Genomic DNA, 21,720 nt, shown 5'->3' on the forward strand with positions numbered 1-21,720 from the left:
GGCGCATTCCCTGTCGGAAAAACCCCCCGAAGCCAGAGGTATTTTTTTGTGTTCTATGAGTATCAGAAAACATTCCGTGTGAGTCTGGGTGCGTCTAAGTGCATTTGTTGAGTTGGAGGAATCGTTACGGTTCAGGAAATTCGGGGGTTGGTGTTTCGCGTAAAATAGGGGCTTTGCTAAATAAGGGGATTTGCCAGAATCATTAAACTTCACCCCGTAGTATTGAGGGCGTAGTTTAGCCAAAAAAGGCGGTGGATTTTTATAACGATGAGGGCATGATTTTATCGATCTCCTGAGGAATCACATGTCCTCTCTGCCCAAACTACGTCCTCTGTACCGCCAATTCTGGCCAAAAAAACTACATTATGCTGACCAGCGATCACCAACTCTTTACGTCTAACCGAACCGACTGAGTAAAGAAAATACTTGTTCAAGCATCACTCCATATATGAATTTCAGAGACCTCTATTGATAGAGGACAAGACAAGTTTTATTTGTTTTTGCTTGAATTTTTTTTTTTAAAACAAGTAGCAGAACGCAAACAGGATGCATTAAATACTATATAAGTTTCAGATATGGCTTACAAACCAAAATAACAATATAACATCAACATTTGGAATAAACATAAAGAGGTAAATAATTATAAATATTAACAAGAATAAATCAGTAACGAATCGATAAAAGTATACAAGGCCTATAAAATAAAAGTGGTCAATTGTATTACGGAAATTGAAATTGTGTAAATACTTGCGTAATTGGAATACAATTACTGTAAATAATTTGATTAAAATTGGAAACTCATCTGCAACGTCCTGCTTTCAAACGCTATAATCGTTTGGCGAAAGATATCTAGGTATATAAACAATAGTCGGTTCCTTATTAGTGGGTCTATTATCGACACCCCTCCCCCAATTTCAGAAGAATCACTTTTTAAACATATTATTCACTAACATTGTTCCCAATTACCTCAAAATGCTGTGATTTTAATAGCACTACTATTTGACTTTATGATATTAGTATGAAGTATATAACACTGTACTGGTACTGGTATGGGCATTCATAATGAGCCTCTTCTTGCGGTTGTAAAGCGCAGTTCTTTTCCCTGGTCATTGGGTCCACATGCCAAGTGTAGCTGCTGGTAATCAGCGCAGGAGCAGGCAACTACACCAGGTACCCATTTATACTCTTGGGTGCAGATAAAATGTCTTGCTCAAGGACACATTGGGATTGAAACCCCAACCTCGAGGTTGGGAAACCAAACCGTTCCCGCTGCGCCAGACCGCTGCCCACGAAGCTGTATCCTTTGCCATTTTTTCGCTGTGCGAGGAAAACCTGAGTACTGCGTTGGTGTATTTTTTCGGCATAACGTGTAATTAATTTTTATTCTGCGCGTCATGTTACCTTGCTTAGTAGTTTTTAGTATATGTTAATAGAGCAGCGAAACATATATCGGTGTTATTACATTTTCTCGTTATGATGTATTACAACAAAGGTGGGCATAAAAATCGGTCTGGGGGCCAAAGTGAATTTTTGATTTAACACTGAGGGCCGCACCCAAACTTTGATGTTTCTAATGACCTTCCATAAACCTCCAAGCACTACTTTCACACCACTAAGTGTTAATGTTACTTTTTACATAATTGATCGGTGTCGGGCCGTAAAAGCAAGATGTTTTCTAGCCAATGTTGCTTGGCGGGTCGCACACATAGGGTTTTTAATTTATTTTTTTGGGGCCGCAAATAAATCGCTGTAGGGCCGCACTTTGCCCACCTGGGTGTTACGAAAGTCTTATATCGCCCTAATATTGTATTTAAAATAAAGCATTAAAGCATTTTCAGATAGAGAAAGACAATGACACCGAACCAGTAACTACTGTCTACTAATGAAGACCGGTACGCACAATTTATGATCATATCTTGCAACAATACAATTAAGGAAATGATTGGTTCTGATCCACGTCAATTGTTTGGAGCATGGAACGACGGTTAGAGCAAGACACCACTTCACACGGAACTCCCAGAAGGTGTACTGCAACAATCAACTGAAAATATGAAAAAAAATATATTGGATAATAAACAACTTTTAAACTAAATTCCACTTCGCAGAAGCCTGTTGATCAACTGAAGTGTATGCGGTACCGGTAGTTGACGTGTGATTATTGAGTTTCAATCAAGGTCTTATATACTGTGCTAATAAGCTTACAGGTGACGTAAAATATTGGAGGGAAAAAAACCAAAATCAATAAGGGCCTGTAGCTACCCGGCCCGTTGCCACCCTAGGTAACGGGCCTAGGTTGTGTGGACGAGTAGGCCTGTACATTGCCGTCGTCTGTATTTTTATTTCTGCGGACAAATCTACCTGTACTAATATTGCTAGCAATAATGGTTTTGGTAAGTCACATACCAAAATGGGATCAAGTCTTCTCCGATAAGGACCAGTGTTCGCAATTGGCTCGTGTGCACTTTAAAGGACCCAGTACATTCTTCAAGAAGAGTAGGGGATTACCCCGGTGTACTGGTCAATTCAGCCCCTGTCGTTTTGGACAGAGACGATAGTGAGCCTCTGGCCCTCTTGGCAGTTTATTGGACATGATATGATCCTTGAGGGAGAAGGAATTTAGTCCAAGCCTGTGCGCATTTCAGCCTAATTAAAGTTGCAAGTCACAGGTTATTCCCTATCTTTACTTCCTACCTTTACATTTACCTAATAAAACACCTGTCCAATGAACATCGGGTAAGTTGAGCACTGACGCTTTAATTACAAAATCATATTATTATTATTATTATTATTATTATTATTATTATTATTATTATTATTATTATTATTATTATTATTATTATTATTATTATTATTACCATTATTATTATTAATTATTATTATCATTATTATTAACAACTTCAAACATATTTATAAAGGATTAAAACATATCAGGTAATTGTTATAGGCTGTTTTTCATATGGTCCTGTTTAAACTTAGCCTATACTAAGGATATATAACAAACATAAGTAAAATTAGAATAAAGCAAACATGGATGGTAAAAAAGCGCTGACAATATTTTACACGCGCGCTAGATAACGTTCAAGGCATTTTAATTTATACAAGAGAACTGGAAAGATCAAAACGTAACAGTGATAGAATTAGAATTATGAAAGAATACGAATTATACATTACAGAAATATAAATACGTAAATATATATCACACATAGTCAAGACATTTATAAACAAGTATCCGCCGTCATATGCACTATAAAAAGCCACATATTACAAGCCCACGTTTAATCATGTATATAAATAATAACCCAGCAAACACAAAGCGTTCTTATAACGTTCACGAACGTTTCAGTTTGGTATGTAACAAAATAACGTTCGCACAACGTTGTAAGAACGTTCAAACGTTGTGACGTAGTAATGTTATAAGTACGTATATGGTTCTACAAAATAACTGTTTTTCACCAAGCTGAAACGTTATTATAACGTTTTTATAACGTAATATTTTTAGCTGGGAATATGTACATGGACGTTCACATGTGATAGGCCATGTACAACTTAATTTGAAGTGCAATATATTTAATTAAAATAATGAAGATTTTTTTTCCAAGAAATATAGTTTTTAATTTAAATTTCGAAGGGTAATCAATTCTTTCAATTCGCGTTTCAACTTATTTCATATATGCGCGTTAGCATATTTGAGTGCAATTTTTATTGTTTTTACATTTACTTTATGTGGTACGATATTGAGTGGGTCCGAGTTTCTGGTGCTATATCCGTGTTGGTCGAATACCATTTCAATTTTGTTGCATAGTCGTGAACTCTAATAAAGAACATTAATAGTTAATTATTATTGAAACATTACAACTTAGGTAACTAGGGCTCAATGTAAATAGTAATTTATTTTGATAATTATCATTTGTTGAATACAGTCAGTGATTAGACCGAGGAGAGGTGGGACTGCAGGCCTTCCTCCTGTTTGGACTCCTCTGGTCGGGGATGACTGGAATCGGAGGCCACCGGATTTGGCCGGTCTTTCTTTGTAGTGGTGCCTAGTTGGAGCCCGGAAACTGGGGATCAGTTCCCTTTTGCTAAAAGTGGCCTTAAATGGGGGGGGGGGGCTGTACCCGCTTTTCCCTGATAAGATCATTGGCTGTATATTTACACTGTTTCCCGCTACTTGTAACTTTTTCTTTTCATGTGTGTAATATCGATTGTTATTAGTAACTATATATGCTGCCCTCTTTTTCAGTCGGTGGATTTACTGTTTTATTTTTTTGCTACTATTTACCCCAAACTGAAATACCATAATCCATACATGGCTGTATTGTTGTTAGATATAGTTTTGCTAATACATTTTTATTTATAAAGTGTAGGCTAGTTTCGAGAGTAGATTAAGTTTAGCATATTATATAGTTAGTCTATTTTGTTACTTCCTTAATGTGATGTTATGTTAAATTTTCAACAATTTCAAGTCAGAGATATCTTATATGCTGTATGTTTTCAAGGCACTGGTTTCCAAGACTAATGCTTAGCATAATTATGAGGTGGAATAACGTGTTTGTTTTTTATTATCATACTTTTAGTTTCTAAACGCATATTGGTCTATATTTTTTTTTTAAATTATGTTCATTTAGATAATCGGTTATTTGAGTCTGTATTATTTTTTCTAGTATCTTTGATATGTGACAAATTACCGAAATAGGTCTATAGTTAGTTAACGTCTCTTTGTTTCACTTATATATTGGTGGAGTTCTTGCTCTTCCAATCTACGAGGATTTCTCCGTTCATTAACGACATATTGTAAATCTTACAAAGAGAATCTCATATATAATAATATATCAGATATATATGTTGATACCATTCTTAACAAGTCTATCAAAATCAAGGAGATCAATGCTACTATGGTCAGACAAATTGAGAAGTGCCTTTTTTACTTCTTCGGTTTCAATAATTTTAAACGAGAATTGGTCATTCCACTGTTTTGTTAGTTCATCGAATGTGTCTGATATTTAAACTTAAAAAATATTTAAAAAGTTGGAAACCTTATTTTTTGCAAAGTATGAAGTTACATTGAACTGTAGCTATGGAAAACGTATCTCAAGCACAAATGTGTTCATTGACAATAAAGTGTATCTGTATTTCTTTTCCAATATTGGTAAAATAGTCATTAAAAGCTTCACAGTTTAAGTTGGGATTAGTAATATTTTTGTTTATATTTTTTTCTGTAATTTTCTTCATCTCATCCCATAATTGATTTAAGTTGTTCCTATGTTTATGTTCGATTTCAGCAAAATAATCTTTGCTTTCCTTATTACAAGTGACGTCATTTCTTAATTTTCTATAAGGTTAAAGTGTTGTTTTTTGTGCTTGACAGTCTCTTTGCTAGATCTCGTTAGTACATCAATTGAGTAATATCTGGTGTTATCCATGGTGAAAATCTATTTTTTACTCTTATTGATTTATATGGGGCATGTCGACTACATATGTCTATGAAGGAATGCTACCATTTGTTCCAAACAGAGTCAATACTTTCATTGCCAGTTATTAAGTCATTCATTTCGTTATTTTCTTGTAATTCTTTGTTGAAAGATTCTATATTAAAATCTTTATAATTTCTAAATTTAATTGTTCTATGCCCAGTTTTATTATTTCTGTATTCCATTCTAGGTACCATTGTTCGAAGATAATAAGCATACAATTGTTTTTTTAGATTGTTTGAGATTTTCGGGCGCTCCTACTTTTACTTTTTATATTTCATTGTCATTTTAATTGTTTACAGATACTTGTCGTAATCCCCTTGGGATGATGACCAAAGAAATTACAGCTGACCAGCTGAGTACCAGTAGTAGTCACAGTTCACAGCACGGTCCTAAGTATGGAAGGTATGTTCCAAGAATCTATTGGGCGATCTGGTTAAAGACTTTTATAATGTAGTCTCCAGAATGTGTACTCTCACCTAGATGATTGGAATACAGAATTGTGCATTTTGAATATACTTTGATATTTAAATTTTAAAACTCATCCTGTCACACATAAAAAAAAATGTTAATATGGCCTATGATGTATAGAATTGTTTATAATCATGGTGCAACGCCACCAACCCGTTAAATAAGATAGTATAATACATACTCCAAATATCGAAATGCACGTTATCGTCAGGAATTCCTGATGACGACATAATTAATGTCGAAATATTGAATCCCGGCTCAATGGCGTATGGATTATACTATCTTATCTGAGATTAATCACTGGGCCTTTCGCTATTAAATAAAGTACAGCGAAAATTATTTGCCCCTACTATTTTTGATAGAACATAAATCTCTACAAATATATTTCATTAGCAAATAAATTAAGGATAAAGTCAGCGAAGCACTTTAATTTAAAGTTAGATGATAATAGTGTAATGAATATTATAAAATGATAAAATGTGTTAGTAAGCATTTATAGCACTTTCAATTTCAGTTCAGTAGAGCTTTTTTGCATTCCTGATTTTTGGGTTCATTTGCTTAAGATATGTTGCTGCCTTAGAGGTGAAGTAGCAAGCAAAGGCCATAGGTACCCATCATACTCTTTGGTGGACAGAAGCAATGTAAATTTAGTTATTTACCTTACTCAAGTACATAGCACAGTGCCGAGTTAGGTGTTGAAACCCCTATTGTTTGATGTTGATTTGGATCCAAGTTGGGGTATATGAAGCCAAGTTTTGTTGTATTATACTTACGTGGATTTAATAAGTTACTATGCAAAATCTAAACATTTAAATATATATTTAAGTTATCAATTTCCAATACCCTTTACAGATTAAACTCAGAAGAAGGCGAGGGGCGCCTGGTGTATTGAAGGTCTACTTACCATTGATCGGTACGAGTACATGGAGGTGGACTTTCGTGACTTAAAAGTGATCACAGGGATTGGCACGCAGGGAAGATGGCATTATGGGAAAGGCAATCAACATGCACGGCGTTTCCGAGTTGAATACAGACGAGACAATGAAACGCAAGAATGGAGACATTATGTTGGATACCCCGACAAAATGGTAGGAAGATATTAGAGAATGAACTTAGTGGTACTCTAGTAATGATTTATAATATTTATCAATTCTTGCCTGTCTTTTTGTATAATAAGTAAATGTTTTTTTCCCGTATTATTTGGATAACTCTCTTTATTATATTCCATAGCACTATTAAGTTTTACATTTTTGTGGCTACTGTTATGTTATCACCTGCGTAATATAAGTGATTTACTAATAGCAGTACGATGAATTTAAATTAAATCTTATTTGACATTTAGTTTCATTTTCACATTTTTGAGATTTCAGTAAAGTTTCTTATAAAATAATAGTAAAAGCTAAGATGTATTTTGCCCAAAAGTAATGTAATAAGCAAGTAAATATAGTAGGTTTGAAGAATAATGTAAGATACTAACATTTGGACTATAATTTTATTACTGTACAGTAGGCCTAATAGATTAACATGAAATTTCTTTCAACGATTTTAATACCTAGCCAATAAACAAACTATCTGGGACTCTTCAAACACACAAGGATAAACCACCAGCACACAGCCGGGAACAGCCAAAGTCATCTATAGTCATACACTCCCACAAACAAGAACATCGATCGTGTATGTCGTGATAATTAGCCCAACTGATAGCCATTGTAGCATCTTGGCATTCTTGACGGACCAGAGAATATATAAACAATTCACAATTCACGATACAGTACATAAAGATATCGGATTTGTCATCAGCGATATTTGGTTGTTCATTCGGGCCTAAACCAAGCAACACATTTCCCATCACACTCCATGGAATCCATGCGATGTTTTGGCTTTCCTTTCTTCAAGCTAGAAACAATGCCATTGCCTTGGGTTTCTAGCTACGACCCACTCTTATGCACATACTGGGAATACAGTGGGTTTTTTTTGTATTAGCCTTTTCAAACGTAGTCTCAGTTATTGTTTAGTCCACCAATCAGTAGCAAGCCTCACTATCCAAACATATAAATATTTCCCTGCTTGGAATTTTCTGCAGATATTATTCTCCTGAAGACGATTGAAGCAACCCATTTTGAAACGTCGGGACATTCTCAACCAGCAACAGTTCTTTTCAGAACGTGGTGTACCGCAAGCATTATAGGTTATCTTTGGTGTCACTGAAATCGTCAGAGCACTTTACTAAAATGGTGGAGGTTATATTAAGTAATATCAATTAAAATAGGTAGAAACACTTTACTGGAAGTGGAAATAGTCTAAAGTCTGGATCATAGTTTAATATGATCATATTAATTAGATATTATATAATTATTGTGATTATATTTTTGATATGTAAGTTCTTATAAGATCATTTTTAATTGCTTTTATAAAAGTTCATCTTTAAAAAAATGTAACCATGGGAGCTTTTCTCCTTGTTAACAGCTTTTAACGGACTATTTTTATTACAGGTAATTTATTTGAGAAGCGTGACACACTTGATGACATATTATTGTCTTATTCCTTACTCTACTATTACTATGTCCGTGGTCAGTGCTGCATTATTTAAACTACCTTTAAAACCGTTAAGAGAATTTGACACATGAACTTGACCAGCATACTGGAATGTAACCTGTGATTTTTTTTTTGTGTACTTTGAGATGTTTTGAGACTTTTAAAAAACAAATTAGAAAGAATTTTTTTTTAACATGAACGTGACCAGTATAGTCTAAAGTGAGCTGTGATTTATTATATACCTTTAGGTGTTTTTGAGACTTTTAAATACAAAAATTAGGAAAAATATGTTTGTTGGTAGTGGTAATTTCATACTTTCAAATAGCCAAATAGATCAGGAAAAAATAATTTTTAACAATGGGAAGTTTGAACTTGGCAAATCAGATACATGAATTTTGTTTGTAATTTATTCCGCTTTTAATGTTTCCAATTCTTCTTAAGCTTTGACCATAATCTTTCAAGTCATCATTATTTGTATTTTCCACGGAAGTAATACCTTTTTTTTTAATGAGGCGTGAACATTTGTTGAAAGCATGAAGGGAGGTAAAACTAACAAGTAATTCTGTTATGAAGCTTTATAGAAATTGCTTGCTATAGATATTTTTTCTCTGATGAGAAAAATTGATAGTCACAGTCCACATCCTACCAATATCACTCCCAACAACTACCCTGGTAAAATAAGAAGTTGATTAATTATCAAAACCATTTCAAATATAGGTCAGAGTAATTAAACCATTGAAGATGGAAACAACCGAGACTGGATATGCTAATTGGGGATCCAAGTATGGTTCAACAATTAATATCAACGTTTTAGGCTTTTACAATATATTCAAGGAATTTGAGGAATTTTTATGCTATCCTGTAATATATTGCAGGCAGCAAATTTACAAAACAAGGTATAAAAAAGTCTTGCGCAATCGAGGCCCTTTTCAAATGTGTTTCTCGTTTGAAATTTCTACATTTGCTTTTACAATGCAATTGTATACAATCATAACTTGTCCTGTATGAAGCAAAGAGAGTAATAACAAATAAAAAGATGTATAGTGCAATTAACTTGAACATAAAAGCTGAAATTATAAAAATCTGTGTGAAAATATCTTGAAAAAAAAGTAAATTTCTCACCAATTTCTTCGTCACCTATCGTGGAGGGAACAGTTGGAGATGGCAAGTCGAAAGTCATTGGCCCCCCCAACATGCCATCAATTAACTGGCCAAGCCCATTGTGAAGATAATCATTGGTGCTGATTCCATCGTAGGATTCATCTCGTAGGCTGTATGTACCTTTATATTCGCCTTGGTTCATCTGATATGGTATTATGTTATCTGTAAATAATTGTTAATAGATTAGATTGCAGGGTGTCAACAATGTTTGCATCATCAATTTTATATTTCCTCTAACAAGTCAAGTGAAACCACAATTTGTAACAAATTATAATAGAGGGCGCCATTTCCAGTTATCCCACTGCCTGAACAGCCCTTTGTTTACCTTAAAGGTTAAAGTTTACCTTCAAATGAGCAACCATAGAACTCCACCCTCATACAGACATAGCGTGGTGACTTAGCAATTGGGACCACTCGAAGCTGAGATGCGACGAGAGGTGGGGACAGTTGATTTGCTTTGGCTTGGTATCCATTGCTATTGCCATCATATGCCAAGAAAAAAAAATTAAGTGGCATCATTTTATTTATTGCTTGTTTGAAAACATTGAAAAATATAAGAATATACACATGGCAGGTGTTGCAACCAAATTGTATTTTAAGGCCAACTTAAACATCAAGAAATTGGTACAGTACTCAAATATGGAGACAACAATATAAGAGCAGCTAAAATAGATATATCAAAACATGCGTTTTAGAATGGAATACTACACTGAATAGATGGAGCAAGATAATATTAAGAAAAAAGATAAGGTCCATTTCATCTTGAATTTGTTATCGTTGTTAAGAAAAACATTTTGATGAATGAAGAAAAAGAAAAAGAAAAAAAAAACCTAATACTAGCAATGTTTAGACGATGATCAGTACTAGTAAAGTATTATGAGAAATCCACTCACGGTCGCATCTTATTCTATCATTGTCTATGAGTAACAGTAAATATTATATTCAATAAAATCTTGTAGATAACATAATGTCTCTGTTCATAATGACTGCACTTGTTTTCTATTACAATCAGGTTTTACAGAATAGAACTAAGCTGACGGAGCGCCGCCAAGCATTACGGTCATTTTTTGTTGTCATTATGCTAAAGTACAATGCATTTTACCTGGGTGTATGCTTATGTATTTCTTGTTCAAAAATGTTTCTTTTTCTGCACCACAGAATAGGCTTGCTTCTTCTCTACCATATTATTTATCATGTTAAAAATAACTTGGTTAATTATTAGCAATAGAGCTTAAATATCCATCACATTTTTAATTCTGAATTTTTTTGGAATAGTATTATAAATCCAGTAAAAGGTGAACATATTTAACAACCAATCACAGAATTGAAGAGCTTTGCATGTTTCATTCTAAAAGGCCCAAATCTGGCCAAGACAACCTAACATTATTACTATGTCGACTTGTCAAGATAATCTATCTCGCCATGACAACATACAATTTTTATTACGTCGACTTGTCAAGATAACCTATCTTGCCATGACAACATACAACTTATATTATATCGACTTTTCAAGATAATCTATCTCGCCATGACAACATACAATATGTATTATGTCGACTTGTCAAGATAATCTATCTCGCCATGACAACATAACGTTTTTACTATGTCGACTTGTCAAGATAATTTATCTCACCATGACAACATACAACTTTTATTACACATAAATGATGGATATTTCTTGCGTAAAATGAAGGTTCTTGTCTATTTATTTGTTATAAAGCATTTTATTCGTTGATTTAACATATATGACTATATAATATATTTTAATGACATTATAATGAGCCAGCCTGGATGACTAGGCCTAGCCTAGGCCTACTTTACTCTAGCCCTTGCCGAGATCGCTAGCCTTTAATTTAACACCTTGATCAGGGGCGGATTAGGGGGGGGGGGCTAGACTGGGTTCCAGTCACTAATTTCAGTTGAAATGCTTAAGAATAAATCGATTTTGGCACAAATGGCGTTCCATATTACTTATTTGCATGGCGTTACATAGTATACTTTTTCTGGGATTAGGAACGCTAATTCTAATCAAAAAAGTTTCTCAACATAAACTGACGCTGGTGGCGCTTTCCGAAATGCGCTAATGTACTACTAAAAATCCATAAATTAGAGACTTGTGGCACTTGTCTAGTGTTGTTGTCTGTCTGTGTTGAAAGGGTCTCTGAGCGCGAAAATTTACTCGCGCGAAAATTACCGGTTTTACAGTACTTTCTGTAGCAAAAATGTTTACCTTATTTTAGATTGGGCGCCGAAATACTACGGTCATAATTTTTTTTCCTAAAAAATATACTACGAAGTACTTCTACGCTAACGTACTCTACTATAATTCATTTGAAAACGTAGGCCTATATATTTCTCTACATAACCATTATGAAAATCCTCAATTTTTAGTTTACTTGCCTTCTATTATGTTCATTGTTCGATACCATCATCATTTGCTAGCATTGATAATTTTTAAATGCAAAACTTTGAAGACTTATTTATTTTTATTTTAATCAGATAGTGAAAGTCCTGTTGTAAATCGCCCGTCACACTCAAGCAACTTTGCTTCAAGAGAATCTAACTCCGCTTGGTCTGTGTCCACAGACGAAGGCTCAAGATTTGCTCGGCTGTATTGGCTGCTAGCGAATGCTACCGACAATAGTGGCACTGCGGCGTCTGTTAATTCAAATTATAACCCTGGTGACATATTTCGTGTCAGTAATGCTGCCTATCAGATAACGTACACTGCAATCGATGAAGCTGGAAATACGGGATATTGCTCATTCTTCATAAAGGTTCAAGGTTGGCAAATTGGGGTTGTCTTAATGCATAATATAAGGTTTTGAACATTATGAATAATAAGCACTTATAAAACATAACTTAGGCCTATTTCATGTAAATTATTACTCGCGCGAAAATTACCGGTTTTACAGTACTTTCTGTAGCAAAAATGTTTACCTTATTTTAGATTGGGCGCCGAAATACTACGGTCATAATTTTTTTTTCCTAAAAAATATACTACGAAGTACTTCTACGCTAACGTACTCTACTATAATTCATTTGAAAACGTAGGCCTATATATTCCTCTACATAACCATTATGAAAATCCTCAATTTTTAGTTTACTTGCCTTCTATTATGTTCATTGTTCGATACCATCATCATTTGCTAGCATTGATAATTTTTAAATGCAAAACTTTGAAGACTTATTTATTTTTATTTTAATCAGATAGTGAAAGTCCTGTTGTAAATCGCCCGTCACACTCAAGCAACTTTGCTTCAAGAGAATCTAACTCCGCTTGGTCTGTGTCCACAGACGAAGGCTCAAGATTTGCTCGGCTGTATTGGCTGCTAGCGAATGCTACCGACAATAGTGGCACTGTGGCGTCTGTTAATTCAAATTATAACCCTGGTGACATATTTCGTGTCAGTAATGCTGCCTATCAGATAACGTACACTGCAATCGATGAAGCTGGAAATACGGGATATTGCTCATTCTTCATAAAGTTTCAAGTTTGGCAAATTGGGGTTGTCTTAATGCATAATATAAGGTTTTGAACATTATGAATAATAAGCACTTATAAAACATAACTTAGGCCTATTTCATGTAAATTATAATATAAAAATAGATTCTTAAAACGAAATCAATTTTAGAAAATCTAATAAAATCAATTTTAGAAAATCTAATAACAATTTTATTTCTTATCATATTTGGTATTATGTGAGAAATTAAAGTAGGAGTGCTCTTACTACTAGTTAACTTGTTTTTACATTTTATTGTTTAGATTTGGAAAGTCCATTAGTTGAATGCCCAACTCATATAGAAACAAGATCTGCACTTGTAACTTGGGACATCACGATTAGTGATAATGTTGCAGTTGTCCATTGCCTTTCAAACGACTCCAGAGTTACGCCGACTAATTCTTTATTAAATGACAGATCAATCACTTTAGCACAAAGTGGAACTTTTCCTGTTGGTACAAAGTTTATTGAATACATGGCGACAGATTTAGCTTGGAATGTAGGAAAATGTTTGATCAAAATCACGGTCGCAGGTAAATTTAATTGCTCGAATTAGTAGCGCTGTTTTAGGTAAGGCGTTATACTGTAATCACATCTGTTATTCATTGGTCAATGAAATTACAGTAATTGATCGTATTTGTTATTTTTATATTTTCATACTAATTAATATAGGTATCATTGTGCACTTTGAAATTAGATCTTTCTTGTCTATTCTACTCTCCGTTTATAATGTTTGTTGCTTCTTTGGTTTATTGTAATTTGAGATTTTCTAATAAGAATTCTCTAATTCAGCTACTGGCTGCAATTGTATATTCAATTTGAATTCAATACAGAACAAATAATAATAATAATAATAATAATAATAATAATAATAATAATAATATAATAATAATAGTGTTTTTAATTGGAATAAATGATTAACGTTTTTTTAGTCAAGATACTTTCTCTAATCACATCCATCGAATAGATGCTATGCCGTGAACTCTTCCCCATAATAATCAATATACTGTTTGTTAATGAATAGAAGTTGCCACAGATGTATTTCAAGTGTTTTTCAATTTTCGACAAATTAATACATCTTTTTCACCGCTCCCTCGTGCAAAATTGTATTTCATTTCGATCGCTATGGCTATATTAACATTAAACCCCAGAACATGCTTATACGTGTACTACTGCAGTATACTGTATTCTTGCGGATCTACCTCACTTACGATGACGGAACTGGCAAAAAAAAAATCACATTGAATGTAATATAGATTTCTCGCCAATACTTGTATTGCATATATCAATCAATAAACCAAACAATATTAAAAATTTGATGCACAGCATTAAAATGCAGAAAAGTATGTGTACTTTAACAACCCTTAATACCCTAAATAGAGAATTGTCTACTGCAGTACGATTTTGAAGAAGATATCACAATTACATGTTTTTTTTGTTTTTTTTAAAATCTTATTTCAGACACTAAAATACCGTCAATAACATGTCCTAGAACTTAATTACCACGACTATATATACGGGTTCCATCGTCTTGTTACTGATTATGGTCAGCCCTTCGCAACAGTCATATGGTCTCCTCCAGAAGTTGAAGACAATATTGAAGGGCCTGTCACGTGGGAAAGTTACCCATATACATCAGGTGATACGTTTCCTCTTCGACTGTTTCCGCCATACACTGTAAAGTTCAGTGCATCTGACTTGTTTGGCAATAGCAGATCTTGTTACGTATATTTCACGATAATAGGTAAGCACATTCATATTGATGTTACTCAATACTCAAATTCTTATTTTATAGGCCTTTTTTAGAAATTATAGGATTTTTTTGCCACAGCTTTTAAAATAACAAAATAGCAAATATATTAACAATTCATTGTTTTATAACTGGTATTTATCGAAATGCTGCAAATCTGATTGCTTTTCCATTTTGCACATTTCAGACGTCGAAGCGCCGACTATCACATGCCCGACAAATATCACAAACTACTACGACACATACTTCGGCATTAATAGAGCTGCACTCGATCCAGGTTCCTCCACTAGTACAGTCACGTGGGATTATCCTACTGTCTTTGACAACAGCAGACGTCCAGTGATTGTGACGTCAACTCACCTATCTGGAGAAACTTTTCCCCCAAGATTTTATCCGCCGTATGAAGTAGAGTATACTGCTAAAAATGAGTCAGGAAACAAGAATTCTTGTAAATTTCACTTTCTCGTATCTGGAAAGTCAGATACGAGTAAGCCTCTGACTTATATAAAACGTCTTTAATTTAGACGCTGTCGCTTTAGTATTTGGACTGAATAAGCTGAAATACTGTGCATACACTGTTATGCTTTGTGGTTTAGGTAAACTATATAGTGAAAGTACATATTATGAAATAAAAATATATATAGAACATAAATTCACTTTACAAGTACAGAAATCAAACGTTGATCATAATATAATTCCTTAATTAACTCTGTTCATAATGCGCATTTATTGTTAGAAATTTAGTTTTATAGTTTCTGTAGTTATTGATTATTTACTTATTTATTTTAAATTCTGTTATCGTCTGTAAAGTTCATAAACCCCAATGCGATACTGTTTTGAGAATGGACTACCTGTAGGTTAGGTCGTTTCAAAAGTTGAACAAATACATTCAAATAATATTTTAATGATTGTGTAACAATACCGTTTTCTTAATTTATATTATTCTATGTTATAATCTTATTGTTAATGATTTTTATTATTGTTAATGATATTTACGGTATAAAATTTTTTTTTCTTTATACAATATCAATTTTTTTTACCCAACGGTGTTAAGCTGGAAACTCACCGACGGTGGTTGACCGACGCGATTTTATGAAGAACGCAACGCCACAACGCACGAGCAACGGATCGTTTTTGATGACAATTCGTTCAGACTCGCACTAACAGTCAGCAGACGGCGCGCCACGCCTTCGCTACGGAGTCGCGTCCTCAAGCACTCACGAGGAGCGGAGCGGATTTGGATTCGTTGCGTATTACTCAGTGAGTGCCCGGCTTTACATAGCTTTGCTCCACTACAAACTGAATCTTTAAATAATCAGAAAAGCTATCAGGATACACAAAGATTATTTTATAGATAGGCCGATGACAGGCTACTCCTTAGGCTCACTCAGGGGGTGGAAAAATTGCAGACGCCCCTCTCCTAATTTCAAAAGGTCCACATTTTAAAACCTATGATTTTACTAAATTCGTTTCCAATTATCGAGAAATTCTGTGCATCATTGCATTAGAGATTTTAATGGCACTACGATTTAAATTAATTATAGTTTGAATAAGGTTTCTCCTAAAACTGGATTTTAACGTTTGGTGGTTAAATATTAACAAGATGATTTGCCATTAAATATTAGTATGAGCTATATAACACTGTATCGTTTAGCTGTGAAAGGAAAAATCTTACCTGAGTACTACGTTGGTTATTTTCTCGGCATGATGTGTAAATGGTAGCCATTATTCATCCCCTTTGTGGTTCCTCTTTTTTTGTGCGATGGTGCCTTGCTTAGTACGTGTTCACAACAGGAGTATTTATAGGTATTTTAAGTTTCTTGTTTAGTTGCTATAATAATGTACACGGTTTGAAGTTTCATCAATTATGTTTCACAATTGTTACGTATTATTTACCAATAGGCCTATCCGTTTAAAAACACATTTCTAAATACGCAAGAGACAAGTGAGTATACCAACCAACCTGCCTTAATTGATAGAGCAACGAAACATGTATCTGTGTTATTACATTTTCTCGTTCTGACTTGTTACAAAAGTCAATGTCACATATTTTAATTTAAAAAAAAACCTAAAAACAAAACACAAAAATCATACGTATTAATAATAATAATAATAATAATAATAATAATAATTATTATTATTATTATTATTATTATTATTATTATTATTATTATTATTATTATTATTATTATTATTATTATTATTGTGAATCATTTAAACTATAAGGACTACCAGAGAAAGACAATGACACCGAATCAGCATCTACTGCCTGATGTCAGTACAATGTTCACTGAATATGAAGATCGGTACGCACAATTTCCGATTTCATCTTACAACAATGCAATTAAGGAAATGATTAGTTCCGACCCACGTCAGATGTTTGTAGCATGGAAGGATGGTTACAGCATAACACCGCTTCACACGGAAGGTAACAATCGACCAACATCGGCCAATCCGGTTGTGATCGTGCTCAAGAAAAAAAATTATGAGATAATAAACAACGTTTAAACTATACAATTTCCACTTCGCAGAAGCCTGTTGATCAACTGACACGTGCATGCTGGTACCGGTAGTTGACGTGTGATTCTTGAGCTTCAATCATGTTGTGTGGACGAGTAGGCATATACATTGCCGTCTTCTGTATTTTTATTTCTGCTGACACATCTACCTGTAGTCATTTTGCTGACAATAATGGTTTTGGTAAGTCACACACCAAAAATGGGATCAAATGATTTAATAGTTACTTTACATATGACAGGGACGGCGTAACCTACAGCAATAATTGGCAGTGGTTCGAACGGCACTGTCGCCTATGGTTCTGGTGGTGGAAAAAGTCTTCTCGAATAATGTAACTAAACGGTAGGTGCAGTTTACACAACTGGCTCGTGTGCACTCCAAAGAACCATCATTCGAGAAGAGTAGGGGTTATTCCGGTGTACTAGTCCATTCTGCATCCCCTGCCGTAGTGGGCAGTGCCTCTTGGGAGTTCACTGAACTGATGTCACACTTGGGGAGAAGAAAAAAGTTGTTGAAAGTGTGCATTTCAACCTAGTTAAATCTGCACGTCACGGGTTATTTCCTACCTTTACTTTACATTTACCCAATCAAACACCTGCCCATTTGGTAACTTGAGTACTGATACTTTAATAACAAAATCATATCATTATATGGGCTACTATTGTTTTAAGAGAAAAGCATACAATTATTTTTAGAATGTTTGATATTTTCGCGCTCTCCTAATTTTGGTCGTATGACCGTCGTACGACGAATTCAACTCTGCTCCCTGTGAGCGCCAGTGGCGTAGCTAGTGGGGTTAAAGGGGAGGGGAACTTGCCCCGGGAACCAGGTTTGAGGGGGCGCTGAAATGGGAGAATGGGAGTAAAAAGTTAAGCACTTTTTGGAAAAACACGACGAAATTGATGTATGTCGTCAGGCATGAATATTTTCTAGTTAATAATAAGAACCTGAATGTAGTTGTTTTTATTGGCAAATTTATAGATTGTGATTTCTTTTCAGTCCAGTCAGTCCACTATCTGCGTTGGCACTACTTAGTATTTAGCGTTATGAAGCAGACAACATTGCTAACTTTGATCATGTTATTAACTTATTTGCTGATGCAAAACCATACAAAATTCAGTTGCGAGTTTAAACAATGTTAAACATTCAGCAACTTACATACTGCTGTATGCGATAAATACAACAGCCTTGCAAAATTAGGATAATGGTAAAGTTGTATACAAAGTTCCGAACATTGTAATGCAGTTTCAATAGTAAGAAACAGGGGTAGCGCCAGGTCCCCGTCGGGGAGAAAAACCATAAATCTTTGGGAAGAAAAAAAAATTATATGTATTTTGTACAAAATATTAGACTCTAAAATCGATTAAATAAGCCTTTGACATAAATTGTCAAAATTTTTCGAATTCGCAAAAGTTGGCCTTAGATCAACTCCAGCGAATTCGCAGGCGGAATCTCCCTTACCATCTCGCGCATCGCACTGACGTTCGAATACTCGACGTTTGCATGATATGTTCACATTGGAAACGTCAGTTACGTCTTTTCGATTCAGCAGCTCGCGAAATTCGCTTGTTTGAACCTTTACATTATTAACAATAATTTATTTAAATGTCGACAACACTTTAACGGCAGGTATAACGTGTTTTTATTATCATCATCATCATCATCATCATCATCATTATTATTATTATTATTATTTTCATTCTTGTTTTTACAATAGAGCTAGTGTCAGAGTTTAAAGAAGCTACACAGAGTTCCAATCATGGGCCGGGTGTTGCTGACAGGGCAGTTGACGGAGGAAGAAATGGAAATTATTTTGCCCACTCTTGTACTCACACCGGTAAGTGGTAATTAACGAGAAAATGTTACAAAATTGTATTCACATTTACATGCCATTTCGTTAATTTTTAGCTTAAAGCAATTATTAATATATTACATTGTTGGTAAATTGTAACAACTTACTGCAAATATATTCAATAACTGATCGTATCTGTAAGTGAAGAAATATATAAAACTTCAAAACGCAGACATTAAATCTAGTATGGCATGGCAAAGCCATAAGTAGCTTCGGATTGATAGGAGAGTATAAATTCTTTTTGTAGAAGATGCTAATCCAAATAATTAAAATGAGGGCGATGATGATGATGTTGATGACGATAATAATAATAATAATAATAATAATAATAATAATAATAATAATAATTATTATTATTATTATTATTATTATTATTATTATTATTATTATTATTATTATTATTATTATTATTATTATTATTATATCGATTTTTTGGAAAAGCAAAACAGAAAGGTTTAAATATTTTTTCAAATTACCAAGTCAAAATGTTGTATAATTATATTAGATAACATAATATATTGATGAAGAAGGTAAATCTAAAAATAACCCTATTGAAGCAATAATAATAACTAATTTCACAACCATATCCTTTAAAGGACTTCTCAAATATTTTCTTTTTTCTTATTGTATTTATTATTGTATTCGTTTTGTTATTGTAAATATTAGAAATGATTTTTCATAATTAAGTTTTTTAATATCTCAATTTAAATAGTATAGTTGATATAATTTTGCTATTGTATATTGTATATGTTTATTTTTTTTCATTTTTGGTTTTATATTTGTATTTCATTGCATGTATTTATGGTGCCAAATGATCAGTTGCTGCAGGATAAGAACCACCCTTACAAAACTTTGTTGAAATAAACAATATGGGAACTAGATTATGGTGGACTAATTAACTCTCTTATATATAATTTTAAAGCTAAATAAATATATGATAATTTAAAAGAAAAATTTCAATAATTCATCAAATTTGTCTGTGAGTCACAAATGTAATATCTTTCTTTTGTTTATAAAATAGTGTTCTCATTTATTTTATAGCTGGTGGATTGAACAACCCATGGTGGTATGTTGATCTTGGAGCATCGACAGTCGTTTCAAAGATAGTTATATATAACAGAGATGAATGTTGTGGTAGGAAAATGTTCATACGTGTTTTCTTTTTTTTTTCTTTTTTCTTTTTTTATTTAAGAGCTGGGCACTCACTGCGTCGGTCGACGGTCGTACGACCGTCGACCGACGAATCCAACTCCGCTTCCTATAGCACTAGACGACGCGACGCCGTCTGCTGATTGTCGGATGCAGTCTGAACGGATCGTCATTAAAAACGATCCGCTGCACACGCGTCGTGGCGTTGCGTTCTCCATAGAATCGCGTCGGCCGCGGTCGACGACTGTTCGGCGCTGGGAATACCCGGCTTTACAGTGTTAACATATTTAGGTATAAAGGGCTAATTTACACGTAATATAATTTCATACTGTTTTACAATTGTGTATTTTGAGAAGTGGATAGTTTCGCCACACGTTGCTTTGTACGTGAAAATGTATTACCTGAATTATTTATTCGCATCAAGCAACCGACCCGCTTCGTCATTCGTTTCTACACGTACGTCTAACAGCGTATGCAAGTTACATTTTTTACAGTGTATTCTAATTGTATTTGTTAATTGATTACAAAATTAAATAGGATTGTTATTAAAAATCATGTTAACACACGTTCATATAAATATAATTTAAATTATGACGTCCTAGTTAAGTAGGTTTTTAAGAAGAAATAAGCCTTCACGCACCTAGGTCACAATCATATATCTTGCAGAAAGTATATTTAAATGATGCTAGCCCCTTACCATATTAAAATTGAATAATGCAACATTATCATGTAAGTTATTAGGGTAGAATTTACCTTTTTGTAAAGTAGAATTACCAGACTGTAAAGATATTATGCTAATATTGATGTTGTGTTTAATAAAATATCAACACATCCTTTTATTTTTTTAATTTGTATAAGTTCAGCATTTAAGAACTTGTAATATATCAGAATGTAAAAATGAAGAAAACGTATTAGTATATAATGAACCTTGTTTAGATTTTAAAAGGCGGACACATTAGGCCATACAAGCTACGTTTATGACGTTTCATTATTAATTAATCTCAGTGTGCAATATTGTCCGTGTGTATGTATGTATGTACCCTTCGGAAAAGAGGGGATTGATTGTTTTTCCCCCGGTGTACTCCATGATTTATTACCAGAGAGCCGTCACCAAGTTTTCTGACTAAGTGGGCTATCCTTGGTGTTTGTGTGTCACATATGAAATAGCCCTACATTCCTGTCGATGCTTCTTGCCCAAGAAAATAGAGTTTTAAGTCGTAAGTCGTGTACTACACTACTATCATGTGGGTGTAGTATGCACTGTTTGTACTGTAAATAATAATAATAATAATAATAATAATAATAATAATAATA

General features: G+C 33.8%; 2 protein-coding genes and 1 long non-coding RNA gene across 3 annotated transcripts in view; all 3 read left to right on the forward strand.

Annotated features, from left to right (window-relative positions):
- Nucleotides 1-1,978: 1,978 nt before the first annotated feature.
- LOC117109167 lies at nucleotides 1,979-8,772 on the forward strand. The gene is made up of 4 exons (XR_004445480.1): nucleotides 1,979-2,204; nucleotides 5,771-5,873; nucleotides 6,792-7,027; nucleotides 8,023-8,772. It is a non-coding gene; the product is annotated as an uncharacterized LOC117109167 (long non-coding RNA).
- Nucleotides 8,773-10,488: 1,716 nt separating this feature from the next.
- On the forward strand, nucleotides 10,489-15,407 carry LOC117109159 (hyalin-like). The gene is made up of 6 exons (XM_033251411.1): nucleotides 10,489-10,501; nucleotides 12,135-12,419; nucleotides 12,846-13,046; nucleotides 13,402-13,671; nucleotides 14,631-14,882; nucleotides 15,076-15,407. Exons 1-6 carry the CDS (start codon nucleotides 10,489-10,491, stop codon nucleotides 15,405-15,407), a joined length of 1,353 nt encoding a protein of 450 aa, XP_033107302.1.
- Nucleotides 15,408-17,263: 1,856 nt separating this feature from the next.
- The window catches only part of LOC117109160, a 17,035-nt gene continuing 12,578 nt past the window's right edge, over nucleotides 17,264-21,720 (forward strand). The window contains exons 1-3 of the mRNA XM_033251412.1: nucleotides 17,264-17,588; nucleotides 19,123-19,242; nucleotides 20,299-20,391. Coding sequence (XP_033107303.1) covers nucleotides 17,489-17,588; nucleotides 19,123-19,242; nucleotides 20,299-20,391 — 313 coding nt within the window. The 5' untranslated portion in view covers nucleotides 17,264-17,488. The remainder of the gene's footprint in view (nucleotides 17,589-19,122; nucleotides 19,243-20,298; nucleotides 20,392-21,720) is intronic.

This window comes from Anneissia japonica, unplaced genomic scaffold, assembly GCF_011630105.1.
Source record: "Anneissia japonica isolate Jap-2015-1 unplaced genomic scaffold, ASM1163010v1 scaffold288040_len302811_cov187, whole genome shotgun sequence".
Classification (NCBI taxonomy): Eukaryota; Metazoa; Echinodermata; class Crinoidea; order Comatulida; family Comatulidae; genus Anneissia; species Anneissia japonica.

What these genes read in the sequence shown, in the direction of transcription:
- LOC117109159 (XM_033251411.1), top strand. An exon ending in ATTCTTCATAAAGGTTCAAG is followed by an intron (nt 12,420 to 12,845) that starts GTTGGCAAATTG and finishes TATTTTAATCAG; the next exon opens with ATAGTGAAAGTCCTGTTGTA. An exon ending in TGGTGACATATTTCGTGTCA is followed by an intron (nt 13,047 to 13,401) that starts GTAATGCTGCCT and finishes TTTATTGTTTAG; the next exon opens with ATTTGGAAAGTCCATTAGTT.